This window comes from Melanotaenia boesemani, chromosome 18 (genome assembly GCF_017639745.1).
Source record: "Melanotaenia boesemani isolate fMelBoe1 chromosome 18, fMelBoe1.pri, whole genome shotgun sequence".
Classification (NCBI taxonomy): domain Eukaryota; kingdom Metazoa; phylum Chordata; class Actinopteri; order Atheriniformes; family Melanotaeniidae; genus Melanotaenia; species Melanotaenia boesemani.
Window position 1 is genome coordinate 3869304 of NC_055699.1, and position 18068 is coordinate 3887371.

The 18068-nt window shown below is 39.0% G+C and overlaps 1 protein-coding gene across 1 annotated transcript; it reads left to right on the top strand.

The window, feature by feature from the left end:
• Positions 1–160: 160 nt before the first annotated feature.
• mbtps2 (membrane-bound transcription factor peptidase, site 2) lies at positions 161–14987 on the top strand. The gene is made up of 11 exons (XM_041967566.1): positions 161–458; positions 2600–2748; positions 2915–3053; positions 3688–3791; positions 5485–5612; positions 9868–9986; positions 10429–10609; positions 11352–11458; positions 12498–12696; positions 13030–13105; positions 13996–14987. Exons 1-11 carry the CDS (start codon positions 384–386, stop codon positions 14216–14218), a joined length of 1500 nt encoding a protein of 499 aa, XP_041823500.1. The 5' UTR covers positions 161–383; the 3' UTR covers positions 14219–14987.
• Positions 14988–18068: the final 3081 nt, after the last annotated feature.

Here is an 18068-nt window from a genome sequence, read left to right on the forward strand (position 1 = left end):
CATTGTAATTTCTGTGTTGTGTGTTTTTTTTTTTTTTGTTTGTTTTGTTTTTTTGTTTTTTCCTAAATGGACAGTAAACAGTTATGTCCCAGTTAAGCTCGAGGTGGCGGTAGTGAGCTTCCTGGTTGCCAAAGAAAACCGGATAAAGCAACGACGAAGAAGTCGGTGGGGTTTTGTTTGTCGCACAGTGCTGACGCACCCTTTCCAGTGACAGCATCCTTGAAAACAAAACCTGTTTTACCTCTATGTTTAACATAAAATGTGGGCATTTTGTCACATCTTTGTCCGCGGCTAGGTGCGCTGCTAACGGCTGGCGGAGGGAATGATGGCGTCGGTGCGGTTCAGTTCCTGGGTTCCGCGGAGACTCTTCTGACGGCTGCACCATGATACCCGTACCTCTCATAGTGTGTGTGATGGCAGGATGGTGTGCCGTCTACCTGGCCGACACACTCCTCAGGGTAAATCCTTTATGATTTAATTTTCTGTTTAACTGTCTCTCAGCTAACATTAGCGGATGGATTAATAATAAGGAGACTGACAAGCATCGGCTAATGTTTTCAGTTAGCCAGCTTTGTGAAGCAGATCCACGTGTTTCGCATTAATTAATTACCAGACATTTCAGGCTGCTCAGTGATTTTGGTATGTTTTGTTGTAATAAAAATAAATAAAAAATCAAATACTAAACTTAAACAATGGAAACAATTTCATGGAGAAGAATACACTCGATGCAGGGAGCATGATCAGATACACTCACGGGCCACTTTATTAGGTCCACCTTCCAGCTGCCTCAATTCTTTCTGCTGTATATTCAGTAGGGTATTGGAAACATTTCTCAGAGATCAGGCTCCATATTGACATGTTGGTGTCACAGAGTTTCTGCAGATTCGTCGGCTGCACATCCAACGCTGCTCTATTGTATTGAGATCTGTACTCCAGTGTAGTGAAGTCATTGTAATGTTCAAGAAACCAGTTGGAGATGGTTTGAGCTTTGTGCCATGTTGCATTATCCCGCTGGAAGTAGCCATCAGAGATGGTATACTGTGGTCATAAAGGGATGGACATGGTCAGCAACAATATGCTCAGGTAGGCTGTGCCGTTTTAAAGCCTTGGTAGTAAGCAGTAAGTAGTGTGCCAAGGACATGTCCCCGTGCCATCTTACAGCAACCACCACCCTGATACAAGGCAGAATGGATCCATGCTTTCATGCCCATTCCACCAAATTCTGAGCCTACAGATGGAAACCTAAGACATGGTCACATCAGCAACCATGCCACATTCAATGTTAATGAAATCCCATTTCTTTCCTGATCTGATTTTTAGTTTGAACTTCGGTAAATCTTCATCATGTCTGTCAGCATGACTGAATGCATGAAGCTACACATGGCAGCCCATGTGCTTCTGAGCCATTTGTGTTAATAAGCAAGTCAACATTCAAGATTCAAAGACTTTTATTGCTAATTTGCTATCGACACTGAACATACAGGCTAATTAAAAAGCGGTTTCTCTCCCACTAAACGCCGTTTGTTTTTTTTATGTACATGTTTATCTAGTTAAGTGGCCAGTGTGTTTATATCAAATCCATACATGATGTGCAGCAAAAAGTAAGTAATTAAATAAATACATGTGAAAGTGTAAAGACAAGTGATATTATGCATTAACGAAGCATAATGGCAAATAAAAAAAAAACAAATCGGTTAGGATATTTATCTAAAAATCAAAACATACATTTTTTATTTGATTTGTCTTCATATTCGTATTTATTTGCTCCTATTAAAATGTCTTTAGTTATATTTGTATTCTGACACTGATTTTATTTTTATGTATTTTTTCTTGTTCTAATCAGAAAGAGGATTTAAGTGGATGTGGGTTACAACCATATATGACTCATTTTGATTAAGCTTGTGTAAACAAGACGATCCTCCTCTTGAAAGCTGATTTATTATAACTGCTGGCTCTTTCAAACTGCTTCAGATAATTCCACCCCCAGTTTGACAAATTAAATTCCCTTGTGTTTATCAGTATTTAAGTAAATGTTTGTGCTTCTTAAAAATATTATGCATATTTTTTTCCTTAGGAATGTCATGAATATTTGATTTCACAATTATGTTAAACACCAGTTAATTAATTGAAAAGATCCTTTAATACTGTCTCTTTCTAGAAAAGGCTACGCCCAAACACTAAAAACTTTTAGGGGGCTTTGCATAACTTTAAACTTTTTCATCTTCACAGCTTCTCAGATAATCTAAACCAGGGGTGCTCAAGATCTACTATCCTGCAACTTTGAGATGAAACCTTTCCCCAACACACCTGAATCAAATGAATGTCTCGTTACCAGACGGCTGCAGAGCTGAATGACATGTGGATGAGGGAATTGAGCCAGTTAATCCAAGTGTATTGGAGAAGGGTTGCGTCTAAAAGTTCCAGGATAGTAGATCTTGGGGACTGAACTTGGCCCCCCCTGATCTAAACACATGCAGCTGGTTTTGATTCATGTCAAAGTTCAGGAGTCACAGTGACTAAACTTTCAGAGAAAGAGAGCTCAACTTCTGTTTTCTTGTTTTTCTTTGAATCGTAAATTGGATTCCTCTCTGCTCTGCAGTCATCCATCACACACCGGATCAGTTACGAGTCGTGGCTCGTCAGCCGGGGTCTGATGTTGTCTCCTTTCCACTTGAGATGGCAGACCACCATTTTCAACCGGCTTTTTGCGCACTGTGCTCGCATCAACCCCCGAGCTCTCTACCTGTGGTATGAATCATGTATTAAACCTACCCTCAACACTAGGAATCTACTTTCTGAATTAAAATGAGGAAAAACTGTCAGTCCTGCACTTGACCTCTTCATGTACAGATGTACACTATCATAGCTTTTTAAGTTCCTGCTGTAGTTTCACCATAATTTCTACGTTCCCCAGGTTCAATAGTGGTCTGGTGTTTGGTATCGCTTCCATGGTGGGATCAGTGGTGCTGCTTATAAAAACACTCCAGCAGACATATGCACAGATGACCACAGACAATCCTCGGATCGGAGGTCAGCAGGCCCTGCAGGTGGTGGTATGTGGCTTTATGAACATTTATCAAGAGCTTGCATCAGGTGAACACGGATTCTGACACCATAAATAGATAGAAGCTTTTTTGAGCTTCTCAGTTTTAAATGTGTGTTTCCTCTCAGTTTACAGTGCTACATCTTGATTTTAGACTAACAGAAACGAGCCATCAATTATACAGAGCACTTTTCCTGTTCACTTTTTCATTGTGGTGTCAAATAGCTGTGACTTAATGTGAGCACTAATCCCAGCGGACCCTGCAGGTGATTCATGCAAAGCTATTAAATGGCCATTTATATCAGAGAATTCAGCCTGGAGCAGCAAACATGCTGAGCCCAGCAAGGAGGAGAATAAGGTGCAGACCACTCAGAAAAACACAGTTTCAGCAAAAATATGCAGTAATGAATGTGAAGGAGACACACAGAAAGACCACCTCCTTCACATCCGTGTCTCCATATGTTACCGTGCAGTTTTGACTCCATAAGTAAACAGTTAGTGTGATTTCATGTATTACACCATCAGATGTTCCCCCTATTTAGGATAATGTGAAAATACATATACAGGCCCTAAAACAAGATGAAAATGTCATGTTGTGTTTGTGTATCACTCCGTTTCTTTTTTTGGCCTCTCGTGTGTTTTAGGTCCCAGGTGTCAATCTGCCCACCAGTCAACTGGCCTACTTCTTCATCGCTCTGCTCCTCAGTGGAGTCATACACGAGCTGGGCCACGCTGTGGCAGCGTTGAGGTAATACACTCTCCTCCTTCAGCATGTTACCATGACAACCTGCAGGGGTGAGCAGCACTGGTAGGCTGTTTTTCTCCACAGGGAAGTGAAAGGCTGTAGGACCTTTTTAATCTGAGTTTGCCTTATATTTACCCTTTTTTTAGCTTGTAAACAAATCCAGGTTGGACACCGAAAGTAGTCATTGTTTGCGTGACAGCAGAGGCACCTCAGTAGTAAATCCATTTAGAATTTGGCCATGCATGGTTGTGGTTTCTTCTTGATCAAGGAATCTTTATATCTTTTGTGTGTGTAACTCCAAATTCTACTGAATTAACTATAAATACTTGTCTGTCAATGATTTTCTAAGCATCATGCGTATCAATATAGATGCAGCAGTTGCCCTGCAGATGGTGAGCTGCCTCACCCTCTAAATGCAAATGGCTTATAAACAAATACATTTATAATAATAATATAATAATAAATCTTTATTTGTATAGCACTTTTAAAAAACAAGGTTTACAAAGTACTGAACAACACACAGCAAAGTAAGGTAATAAAATCAACAAAGTAAAGATGCATGAAGCCATTTCGACAGACAAATAGAAGTCTGACAATAAATAAGTCAGAAATAAAGTAAATAAGTAAATAAAAAGGTTATAAAAAGGCCAATCGATAAAAGTGTGTTTTAAGAAGTGACTTAAAAGATGAAACTAATGGTTCCAGCCTTATCTCCTCAGGCAGGTCGTTCCAGAGTCGAGGGGCTCGGACCGAAAAAGCTGGGTCACCTCTGGTCTTGAGTTTGGACCCTGGCACAGCTAAAAGGGACCTGCCTGAGGATCTAAGGCTGCGGGGAGGCTCGTAGGGTGTCAGTAACTCTATAATGTAGCCGGGTGCCAGACCTAAACGAGCTTTAAAAGTAATCAGTAAAACCTTAAAATCAATTCTAAAACTTACAGGGAGCCAGTGCAGCGAAGCTAAAACAGTAAAATGTTGTCTTCTGCTAAAACCAGTAAGAAGCCGACCTGTTGCGTTTTCAACAACCACAGGGAATGGGGGCAGAGGAGGAAGTAAAATTATTTATGGTGACCGCAAAGGTTCTATCTAAAAAATAAGAATAAAACCAATCAAGTGCAGTGTCCGTGATGCCAACCCAGGTTTTAAGACGATCAATTAAAATAGCGTGATCAACGGTATCAAATGCAGCACTCAAATCTAAAAGAATTAAAATTAAAAAAAGGCTAAAAGAAGGTCATTAGAGACTTTGAGGAGAGCTGTTTCAGTGCTGTGTAGTGCTTTAAAACCAGACTTTATACCTAGATATCATACACAAAACAGCTCAACACTCACTTTATCCACTGGTATCACTTTCCTGAAAACTTCAGGGGCAACAAAACTCGGAGCATTAAACTTGTCTCATGAAGTTGCAGTGTTGCTTTTGGTCTGGATGATGCATTTACATTCCCAATTTGTCCTCAGTAATGATGGTTTGCTCCTCCAGGGTGAAATACGCTGCGTATTGGGCAGATGCTGCAAACGCCAGCGTTTATGGTGTTAAACACATGATGTTGCATGTTTGAAAACTACAGATTACCTTAGCATAACATGATTGTTTGACATTTTACGCTTCAAGAGATTTGATAGAAATGTCTGAATGTATGCTCCTGCTTTCCTTTGAAAACATCTCTAAATGAGTAAAATGTTTTTCTCCTTGCAGGGAACAGGTGAGGGTGAATGGTTTTGGGATGTTTGTGTTTGTGGTGTATCCCGGTGCGTTTGTGGACCTTTTCACGACACACCTGACCCTCATCTCACCTACTCAGCAGCTCCGTATCTTCTGTGCAGGTAAGATTATTTACCCAGCAATGTGATGATCACTCTCTATAGCAGCTAATGTGATCACAGCTATTAATCACAATTATTACGAGCATGTTGTTTTAGTGATGAAGGTCACTCAGAGGAATTTTTTGCCAAGCAGCAGACAATCACAGCTCATCAAATTATTTCACTTTCCATTAAGAAAATTGGAGCTTGATGAATTGATTGGAGTTGCCAGGTATTCATGCATGAATGTGACTGATGTTTGCTGTTGGAGGTGATCAGTGGCAGCCGGTGAAAGACTCGATTATCTCAGCGGAGTCTTGTCTGGAAAAATGGTTGCCACTTTTAATTTAATTAAGCTGACAAGAAATGCTCATTCTTTATTAATTGAAGCTTCTGTGATTTTTAATGATCAAAATTTAACAGAGAGAAAGAATGTGCAGTTTATATAACAGACTAAATTAAAACAATCTTATATATGTTCAGTTTTCTTGGAAAAGACTGCTTTTTGGTTGTACTTCCAAACTTCTGTATAAACGGTGTTTATTTCATTAAACAGGATCATGGTGTCCTTTTCGTTTTTAATAACAAATGTCTTAACAATCCAGTTAATCTCTGGTAGTTTTGTGTGGTGTCCCACATTTGGCTCCATATGATGCATGCATCAACTGGATATGTAAATATAAATATCACATATACCACACATGTTTAGAGTTACATCTACAGACCTGATGCTACACCCGGAACGAGATGTTAACCCCTTAACTCCTGGTAGCGGAGGCTGCAGGTGCAGAGGTGAAGCTAAACAGTCAAGCTAAGAATGAAAGATTAGAGAAATTATAGGCGAGAAACCTGGATAATGAAGCAGTGAAGGTGCATAGATGGAAGTTATTGTGCATATTGTGAATATTTCTCTCTCCTCACCATCTAGAAGCTGTGAGATTCTCATCCTGCTTTCTGTCTGTTCACCTGATGCTGATATTCATCACATGTTGTTCGTTCTGTGTTTGGAAGGAAGCAGCTTCACAGCTTTAAATTCATCCTGCTGACTTTTTACCTTTTAGTTAGTAAATCCTGAGGATTTCATCCTTCTTTCTCATAAATATTTGATTTTATAAATATATATGAAGAAATATTTTAACTCTTGATGTTTAAAGAGAAAACTGCTGCTAAACTTGTTTGTGTTTAGAGCCATTTCCCCCTTAGCCAGCTAAATAAAACTCCTTTAGAGCTGCAAATGTTACGAGACTTTTCAAAAAGGGCAACTTAATATATATTTTTAATGAAGAGCCACCATAGGATATGTTATTTTTGAAGAACCACATTTTTATTTCCATTTTTAGGTTTTAAAATAAAGAAAAACATAAAACCTTTATAAAAAAAAGAGGATAAACAGACTTTCTTCTACGGGATGTAGATATTTGTGGAAAATGATGTAAAGGAAAAAAAAGAAAATGGAGTTGTCCATTTCTTTCAATCAAAGTGTTTAACAGATTTGATCGTGTATATGGTGACCTTCCTTTATATCATCATGCTAGAGGTATGTTGGCCATAGCCTGAACAAAACCTACTCCCTACCAGGCAATGTTCACAGTATATGTTTCTGTATTAACAGAAAACCCAAGATTACTGTTCAGTCTTGGTTAACATGACTCACTAAACCAGTAAACCTACTTTTTGGAATACCTGCCTGTTGTCAGTATGTGGATTAAAATAGCCCTGTTACTCTATTTTACTTAAAAGTAATATTTTTACACTAGTAGCCCTGTAAATATATTTTCAGGCAGAAGTCAAGTCAGTTTGTTGCTGTTTAAACAGCTGGTTCTTCCTCTTTCTTTCTCCTCATCCTTCTTCTTCTCCTCCTCCTCGTCTTTTTCCTCCGTCCTCCTTCAAGGATGATTCTGCTTAATAGTTTAATAGCAAGCCAACAAACTAAACACCTGCAGCACTGGCTTCTTTTTCTGAGAGGTTAGCGCCCTCTGCTGGATCAGAGGGCACACAACTTCTAGCAGTCTGATAGATTTTGTATAAACACCCTCTGCACATTCAGAGTTTCCAAATGAATGTTAGCCATTGTTCGTTGTATGAACGTGTAAGTAGTTATTTACTGTTGGATGTGGTTTAGGTGGACACATCAGTTTACAGTTAAACTGCCAGTCAATTTAACTGTAGCTTCAAACAGCATGAAACAATTAGTGTGAGTTTAAAAAAAAGTTTTTGCATTGTCAGGTTGAATAAGGCCTAAATAACTTTGAAAGGGAGATTGTTTTGCATGAAAGTAATATCACATGTATAACTATTGTGCAATAATTTTTGCTGTAATGTTTGAAGTGTTTGTATTTATGCATCTCAAATGAAAATAAGACATTTGTTTAGTAGTTCATGAAAAATTTGGCAGTATTTTTGTCTTGGATGCGTCTTTGTTTGTGTCCATTGCTGGGAAATGAAAGCAGCTGACCTCACTGCAGATGATCATGTCACTGCTGAGGTGCTACATCCCAGCATTTCCCCATCTGCCGCCTTCAGAGGGCAGTGAGGAGCTGCTGTGATGCTCTGTCACCCTTTAGTGAAATATTTTTTCCAGGTATTACTGACAAGTATCTAGCTTGGTTGTGACTCCAGACACAAGCCTTAGACATCCTGTCGAGTCATGTGACAAGCCAAAGCGAGGAGGATGCTATTCCCATCAGGGGAGTGGTGACAACTGCATGTGGTGTTTATTTCTCTGTATGTCCACAACAGAGTTAGTCTCTGAGCAGAGAGGAGGCTGTATAACATAACATGTTATTTACTCTTGTAAAGAAAGCTGATGTATATTTAATTCATTCATAGCATGCAAGCCTTTTGTGCATTTAGGTATAAAATTAAAACCTCCCCCTAATTTAATTAAGATTAAAACAAAAAAAAAAAACAAATCTCTTCTCATGACTTTTTAGAAAATTTTTGGGAATTTTCGGTTTTTAATTTAACTCTGACCAGACTCGGGACTGAAAAGTTGCCTTGACCTCATCAGACGATGAGTTTTTCCTTCTGTGGTTCTTGTTGCATAATTAAGATGGTATAGCTGTCTCTATTTTTAGTGAACTGTGTTTAGTTTGGAAACAACATCCTGCAGCCAGAACATGTATGGAGCATGCAGACTGTTGCAGCAGTGCTCGATCAGGACTTCATACAATCTTTGTGTGAATGGTTGTTTTAGCAGCTTCTTGCCTTTGTGAAGGATTTACTTTTGGACATTTAAAGGAATGATAAACTTTTATTGCCTGCATTGTGACACAAGGACTAGTTAAGAATATTTAAATCTCTTTGGACAATATGTGAATATATTTGGAAGCAGAGATGAAAAATAAAGAGATTCTATGTTAATTTTTTTTTTTTTTACTGTTTGTTAAAAAATAATTTCTCAGAAGAGATGGTGTGTAACTCAGTTCGGCAAATGTGATTGATATCTTATCATTTTGGTGATCTACAGAGGTTTTCCAGGAATTTTGGGCCACAAAAATCTGCATGCCACATTGGTAAACCCACAATGAGTGATCTATGATAACATTATTTATCACATTTTCATAATTTAAAAAGATCGCTATCACTACTATGTTGCTAAGAGACCTCTATTTTGACCAGGAAATTATGAGGAAGCCACTTCCTGTCAAACTTCCCACCAACCAGAAAGCTTAAATTCACTCAGTTTAAATGAGGAGCAGCCAGAGATCTGCCTGAAAAGAAAAAAAGAGGTCCTCTATAGCTGAAATAGTGCAAACAAGATTTTTTTGACATACAATGAGAAAAAACACGCTGAGTTGTTATTGCGAAATATTGGGTAAACACGTAAAAAAAAACACCAGAAGGGGAAACGGTGTAAATATGTAAATAGTTTCTGTTCTGTGTTTGTTTCAAAGCCAACTTGAGTGAATGAAATGCAGATGAGAAAAGGCTTAGTTGTTGTAGGCCTGTTTTATTTCTAGTACTGTTAGTGATATTTTTTTTCTCTATGCTGCTGCATCTATTAATACATTAATTTTACATAATTTTTGTCTGATAATCTGACAGCTGAAACTGCACTAAAAAATAAAGAACTTGGAAGATGAGATTAAATAGTTTTGCGTGCGGTTTTGTGCTCAAATGAAGTCTGGTTGTTCTTGCTGTTATCATTCTTCCTGTTATACTGTGCAGCCTGTTTTTTGACTGCTTCTTAAAGAGAGATAATGAAAATATGTCCTGTTAGCGTACTTGAATAAATGTTTTAAAAAAGTTTTTTTCTTTCTGTTTCTGTTTTTAGGTGTATGGCACAACTTTGTTCTGTGCGTGGTAGCGCTGGTCTTCCTCTTCCTGTTGCCCATCTTCCTGTTTCCCATGTATTCCACTGGAGCCGGGGCGCTGGTTACTGAGGTGGTGCAGGTCAGAGCTGCAGGTCTTTTTTGTGTATGAGATAATACCCTAAGGGAAATATGACTTTTTTGGAAGTAACTCTTTTTGCTCCATGAACAGATGAGTAAACATAATTATTTAATTGAGATAGCAGAGTCCAGCCATCACAGAATCAGACACAAACCCCGAGATGGTTTACTTCAAAAAGCTCATGCACATGTAAATATTCCCAGTGTAAATCTGTGGTAAAGACCAATAATCTAGGTGTTAGGAGGATAAATGAAGCAAGCTGTAAACTACAGTTATCATTTGTTGTTAACAGCAGCAGAGACATGAAATGGCTTGTTGATCCATGTTCCCTCCACATGTTCCCGACAGCTGAAGCTTGCAGGATTGAAACCATGCAACGTCTCTTGTGTGACCTTTTTTTCCCTCAATGTGAACCATGTTCATGTGTGTGTCTTTGGTCCAGGGCTCTGCAGCTGACGGGCCCAGGGGGCTGTCAGTTGGGGATATTGTGACGGGGCTGGAGGACTGTCCTGTCAGGGGGGTTGAGGACTGGACCAGCTGCCTGTCTCACCTCTCTCACACACCACAGACAGGATACTGCGTCCCAGTTGCCAGCCTGCAGCCCAGCTGGGCTCATGGACGGGGTGGGTGACAGAAAGCTTTACCAAAACAACAACAAAAAAACATTTTTAAAGAAGGGTAGTGATAGCTTTTAAGATTTTATGTCAGTACAATGTGAAATTAGGTCAGTCCCATGGAGCAACAAAAGAAGCTCTGATTGGCCAGTGATCAACTCATGAGAGATAAGGGCTCAACAGCTGGCCAATCGGAGCTCCTGCTGCTTCCCTGTGGTCTATAATTACTTAAGCTGCTCCCTTCATTTGGCAACAGATGCTAAAAAATTAATTTTTTGTTAAACAGATAATTTCACGCACTAAATATGAATTACATTTATTATAATCAGTTTCAGCCATTTTTTTTCTTCTCTGCTTTCAGTCTCAGATGTGAATTTTTTCTTCAATGAAACATTTTGCTTACATTTATTCACCAATAAATAAAATTTCTGTTTGCTACAGATGCAGCTTCATGTTGCCCAGAATTTGACTTGACTTTTACAACAATCACCTGATTTACCTCGACTCTGTGGCTGTGATTATATTATTGTCATCACACGGATGATTTCAGATGCCTGAGTAATGTAATATTTATCATATTTTCCCTGCAGGGTATTCTCTCTGTTTCTCTATTTTACTATAGAAACAGTAAACTAGGGATTCATCTGGAGTCAGGAGTGTGTGATATGCTGTTATAGTCTTGATCGTTCCAGCTGAAAGTGATGTCATGTTTTCCACGTGCTGCTTTTTATTTGTCTTCTTTCTCCGGTAGCTTTCAAGCGTCTAGATGGAACAATGGACTGCTGCAGCAACAACAGCCTGACAGACCTCTGCTTCTCCTACATAAAACCACAGGGCAAGAATAGCAGGGAGAGAGAGGTGACACACACGCACACACACACACACACAGATAAACAGGCTTTTTGTGGTGGGTTCATCATGTGAGCTGCATATTAATATTACTTCCTTGATTTGACTTTGATTCCTGTTTTTCCTGAGATTGTGCTGCAGTGCTGAGCTAAACTGGCTTCAGCTCTACTTTGCATTTTGTGTGTCAGCGTGTTTTTTTGTTTGTTTGTTTTTGTCTTTTTCCGTCATGTAATCCCAGCCTGACTCTGTGATCGGGGGGGGTTCTGTATGATCTGCTGCAGGAATTGATGTTTTTATTTTGGATTTATTAAAAGGACCAAATTTGACTTTAAGTTATCAAAAAAGTGACTTGGATGAGATTTTCTCACAGGAGTGTGAGTAAACATGTAAATGAATGTTATTGTTAAGACAACCAGATGAAAATTTCTATGTTTTTGCTTTAATGCTTTCAGCATCACCACCTTATGATTGTAATGACAGGTGCAGGTAAGAGAGCTGCAGCCGAGGCTTGTGTCCTCTTATTTTATAATCTTGCATCGTCTGTCCACATGGTCTCAGCATCAGTAATCCGGGATTGGCTGAGAGGACGTTTGCAGCCTGTTGCTAAAAAATTAATGTTAAACATCAAAAGAAGAAAAATGAACTCACTGCTGCTCCTTTTTTAAAATAATTTCTTTGTAATTGTCTCTTGTTTTGTTTTTAGTACTATTTGATTTGAGTGTCTGATGTATAATCACGTCTAAAACTTTTTTACCCATCCCTGATGGGGAAAGGATGCTGATCAAAGTGGGACTTAAACAGAAGTCTTGAAGGAGTTTTTAATGAATTACATGTCAGTATTTGTGGTGTGAACGCAGCCTTTGGATGAAAAACTTGGCTTTGTACTTTTCTTAGCTGTTATTCATAGAACTAAATGGCTAGGAAAAGTCTTCACGTGAGTCTCAGCGATCTGGTGTCGAGGACAAGATGGAAAAATCAGCGAGGAATTACAAAAGTTCACCATCATGAAGAGAATTAAATTTCCTGGTGTGATTTTCTGTGGCTGCAGTACGCCTGTATGCCGGTCCGCAAGATGGTGACGGGGACGCGAGTGTGTCGTACCGACGACGACTGTGCCACACACACCCACGCCGCCAGCGTTTGCGTCACTCCTTCCCTGGAGAACCAGACTCGCTTCATCCGTGTCACACACCCTCCTAGCACACACATGCTGTTTGTGGGTTATCCGCCGCACCTGCAGTACGCTGGTACGTCCAGGTTTTACCTTCCTCACTTTTCTTTTATGATGCGCTTTCTCTATAACTTTGAATTAAACACTGAGATTTATCTGACTTTAATTATTATGATTTCTGTATAAAATCTTTCTTTTAAGGTGTAGTTTTTGAAGTTCCTCCCTTGAAGGAGGCTCACACCACCTGCACTGTAAACAGTAGTTTCCACGTAATTACTGTTGACTGGATGCTGTAGGTGTTCAGCTGACTCCTATAATGAGCAAGAGCAGGCTTGATGTCTTGTTTGAGCATATTTACGACAGATTCAGGAAATTATCACCTCTGTATTTCCTGTTTTGTCTTTGCCAGTGAGTTTGACCAACTTTATCCCCCGCTTTGGTTTCCTTCACCTGGACCTGCCCGTTTTCTTGGAGACCTTTTGCAAGTATCCTTTTATATTTGGAGGACTTGCCTCCAGTTATTTAAAGGTGATGGATGTGTCTTTTGGAGTAATCAATGTTTGTGTCACTTTTTAAATGCAGTGAAGGGTAAAATAAGTCCTCAGTTGACATGTACTTTAAAACACGAACCATGTTTGTTCCTGGTTTAACTACATCTTCATTTATTCTGGATAACGGCTCAATATCTGGCAGTTTTAAGGCTCTGTGTTCTTTACAAAAGCCTGAGAAGCTGATTTAAACTTTTAATTATGGGTCAGCACTTTAAAATCTGGTCAGCTGCAGTTTTAATCAGTTGCAGATTGTTTTTGTCTCTTTAACAAATGAGTAACGTGGCTTTAAGTAGAACACAGTGTAATGGACTGATTTCGTATTTAGACGTTTTCTGAACAGCAAGTTGTCACTGTACAGTAGCACATTAATCAAACATATAAAGTACTTTAAGCTACTTTATCACACTTGGTTGAATTTTCTCAGTATATCCATTTTCTGCTGCTTATGTGGGCTCAAGTCATACTCATTTGATTAAATGCATTAATATTTGAATAAATAATAAACATAGTATTGCCACCCTCTGGTTTTCAGTCTACTTTCAGGCTTTGTTGGTGAAACAAGGTAACATGTATTATAAATAAGATGCAATGGGAGAGTCAGTTGTAAAAACAAATCTAATAATCAGAGTATAACAGAAGGTAACTAAGGAGACATATATTTTTGTTTTAATGTGTTTTGTAACCAACCCTAACTTCACCCAGCAGTAATTTCCACTGCTCAGATCCTGTCAGAAAGCATTACTGGACGTAAGCCTGCTCTCCCAGTAGGAGGGTTGGAATATTCCTGGAAGTGTTGCATTTTCCTGACCTGCCCTGCATCTCAGATACGTGGTGTCCCTCTCTGGTGCATTAGCCGTAGTAAACTCAGTGCCCTGCTTCGCTCTGGACGGTCAGTGGATGCTGAACGCTCTGCTGGAGGCCACACTGGTTACTGTGGTAACGGACCGCCAGAAACGGGAGCTAATTGGTTTCTTCCTGTTGCTGGCAGGCAGTGCCCTGCTGGCAGTCAACGTGGCGTTGGGCCTGTGGATGGTCACAGCACGGTAGCAGAAGTGGTTTGCTGCCCCGACACGACAGAAGTAAATGAAAAGAACTCTGCAGAAGGTTTGACACCTCAGGATGTGCTTGAGATGTTTGGACCATTTAACTGTGAACAGAAGGGTCAGGTTGCATCACCCAGCAGCGCTGCTGCTGCCTTCAAACTGTTGAGCAGAATGTTGCTCTGCCTTTAAGCTGCCACTGGACCCCCACTGAAGAAAAAAACTTTTTCACCTTGTTGCCATCATGTAGAAAAAAAAAGCACATATGAAAAGTTAATGATGCACTAACTGTAACTCACTGTCCCATGTGGCTGTTTACAAAAAATCTTAATATTTTAAAATCTGAAGTGTTTGTGCATAAAGTTTGAGTGAAAAACTTTTTATGAGTTTGATCTCAAAAGACCAAGGTGTGCTGTTGATTGACAGGTTGGTAAAATGAATATTATGTCCACGTTTGAACAAAGAACTTTTGAAAGCCTTTGTTTTATCGCTGAATGCATGGCAATGTCGTGACATTCAACACCTTATCACTGTTGGAAAAACTGTACTACCTAATATTCATCATGATTTATTTAGTAACGGGATCTCTTCATCTCAGCATGTTTATAGGTGTAAAATCTACAGATTTGAATCAAAACAAGGGACTTTCTCTTTAGACATTGCAGACAGAAATTTTGCTTTTTTTTTCATTCTCTTGACCTCTCACTGTTTATAATCTGGTTGTAAAAGTTGATTTGTCATAACTGTGGAATAAAGGACTGATTTTTATTCAAGTACTCTCAGTCATGCAAATGGATTACTGTATTTCATGTTTTCTTTTCCTATTAATGGGATGTGTGTCAGTCTTTGACTAGCTGGCAAGCTGGTGCTGTTGCTTTAATGCATTTCCACTTTATTCCTTCTTATGTCAGAGGAAAATATTTTTAACTGCAAAGCAGCTGCATCTTCATTTATATACAATTAAGTTTTATAAACTTTGATGCATTGCTCCAAATATAAGAGTGTGATTAATGAAACTGACTCAGAAAGGACATGAAGAAAGATTAAAAAGAACAGAAAAACAAATCCTGAACAGTAAAACAATTAGGAACTTTACAAAAAGCACTTCTAAGCTGCAATAAAAGTTACTTATGCTACTCTTTATTACTCATGTACCTTTTATTTACAATTTTTAAATGCAAGATTTTCTTTTGGAATTTAGTATTTTACATTTTTGGTATGTTTGATCATCTCCGTACTAATTGCAGGACATGCATTAGGCCAAGAAAATCCATGGACAGATCACTTGGCATTACTGGAAGAAGTACCAAGATAATAAAGTTCTTCTTTCTGCAAATGAAAAGAGTGAGCTAGTGCAAACATCTTCTGAAAGGAAAGGCATGAGAACAAAAGACAAATGTGAAATCATACAATTCAGCAAACAGGTTTGTTTTGAAAAAGCCACATTAAGGAAAGTCTCCATTGGGCAAATTCATCACATTAAAGGCGCAGCTGTTTAAAAAACCACCAATGAGCAGCAAGCAGGTATTTGAATCTGCTGGAGTCTCAGGAATTCCAGAAGCTCTCCATGAGGAAACTCCAGAGGCTACAGTCGTACATAAAGCTGTATTTCAGCTGCTTTTAACCAATGCTGACAAAAACATTTGCAATGGGCCCAGAAATACATGGAGGCTCACTGTCAAACTGTTTCACTCACTGATCAAAGCTGTGCTACACTGGAGGATCCAGGTGGCATTCAGGGAGGTTGGTGGATGGTCACAATCTCCCAACAAGGCTGCACCATCAGCAAACTGGTGGTGGAGAGATGTTTTGGGCTGGAATAATTGTAGTCTCCTTTAGAGTGCCCGAGGGGTGTAAAGAATACCATTAAATCTTTGGCTGCGTTCAGGGTGAAGAGAAAAGCCTATGGTGTGGTCACCATCACCCCCTGACCTCAATGCTATTGAGAACCTGTGGAGCATCCTTAAAAAGAAGATCTATGAGGGTCCAAACAGCCACTCTGGTATCTTACAATGAGATCCAGGCAGAAATTATCCATGGACTTCTAAGTTCAATGATAAGAGTGTTGTTAATGATATCGAGGAAGGGCTCCTATGTTACCATGGAACTGGATCTGGGGGGAAAAAAATAGAAAAATAATCTATGTAATCCAAAAGATACAACAGATATAACATGTACACTGTTGGTTCTTTACAGCCTGCATGTAATTGTTTGACAGCTGTTATGCAGAGTAATTTGGAACACAGTGTATGTGCAGTTAAAAGTCATGGTGCTGTGGTTTGTCAGGATAATGTTTGTTAAAAACAGTTATATGCAGGAAGCCTGATGCTCTAGGGAGATTCTCGAGCAACTTTCTAATTTTATACTTCACATACCTCCAGCACATTGTCTTCCTCAGACATTGCAACAAAGGACAAAGGCTACACTTTTAGTAACACTCCAAACCGCAGAGTTGTTCTGGCGTTATGAAGGAGTTGAGAAGTGTTTACACTTCCTAAGTGTGTGAGCGAGAGAGAAGACACATTGTAATTTGAAAGGGTGTTTCCTACAGACGTAAATACTGAACGGTCTTCTGCTCAGTAACTGCGGTGTGTTTACCAAAGAAGAGCAGACACCTCCGGCAGCAGGTTGTGTGGTTGCAAACTTAATCATTGTAGAATAATTAGCTCAGTGTGAGAGGACTGGGCCATGTAGCATGCATGACTTACTGTCTTTTGTGTGCTTCTTCAAAAGCTGATTTTTCTTTTTCTTTCCAGTCTGTGCAAACAGATTGTTCATGTGTCCTCACATGTGTGTTCCTGTTACTTATCTTGTGCTAATGACAGCCTGGAGGGATGTTTATACAAAACAGACATTGAAGAGTGATGAAGAGGAAGGAGAGCGAGGACAAAAAAGGCATGTCCTGGCTGACAGGTTCATATCGAGAAATAGGCTCCTGATTCACCTCTGCAAAGTTTTGTCTGTTTTTTTATATTATTTCCCAAGTTTAATCATTTTTGCTGTTTTCGTGCTCACTAGTTAGCATTAAATGCTTATGTCTGCATTTAATGCTTCTTGGAAAAGCCAAAATATGTGCAAATAGTTCATTTCCAAAGGATTCTGCAAGCTTAAAGTTGCATTTTATGCTGACATAATGTATACACTAGTTAATATTAATTTAAGAATTATTGGTGACCAGTAAAGTAGTGGGATAATCACTTCAAGTCAGTATTGTCAGTATAAACATCAACTACGGCTGCTTTCACTCCCCTGCACTGAAAAGCCAATATGTTTATTCCAAGTCAAGAAGTCTGTGGAGAATCAGCAACAGCTTTACTCAACCTCCGGGGATCACAAATTAATTAACCAAATTTGACATTACATTGAGGGGTTTGGGGAATTTTACAATGAAAACAAAAATGATTCCTATTAAAAAGGGAGGACAACGAAGGAAGAAGGCTTCATCCTCTGAGGAGCATGAATGACTGTAGCAACTTTTACAATAATCTGTCCATTAAAATAAAGTCTAACTAATGACAATCACATGATGGCACAGAAGGAATGTCTGGGTTAAGGCTACAACCTCTGGAGAATGCGAATTACATTTGGCCTAAATGCTGACACCTGTATAGTTAAAAAATAAAAAGTGCTCTAATTTAAGTAAATAAAAGTACATCTTGTTCCAGATTAAGCCTCCTGCTATTTAAGGTTGTCCACTGGTTATATTTTACCAACAGTAAACCTATATAAAAATAAATATTTTAAAATTTCTGATACCTGTAATAGATGTCATATGTCACCAGCAAATATGACACACATGTTTTGGTCTTGCTTTTACCTTAAAGGCTTCTGGACAACTATTTTCAAACATCTCTCTG

Excerpts from the sequence above, each read along its gene's own strand:
- mbtps2 (XM_041967566.1), top strand. The coding sequence starts at position 384 with ATGATACCCGTACCTCTCATAGTGTGTGTGATGGCAGGATGGTGTGCC. Across the intron at positions 2,749-2,914 it reads CCCCGAGCTCTCTACCTGTG|GTTCAATAGTGGTCTGGTGT; the intron begins GTATGAATCATG and ends TACGTTCCCCAG. Across the intron at positions 12,697-13,029 it reads GCCGCACCTGCAGTACGCTG|TGAGTTTGACCAACTTTATC; the intron begins GTACGTCCAGGT and ends TGTCTTTGCCAG.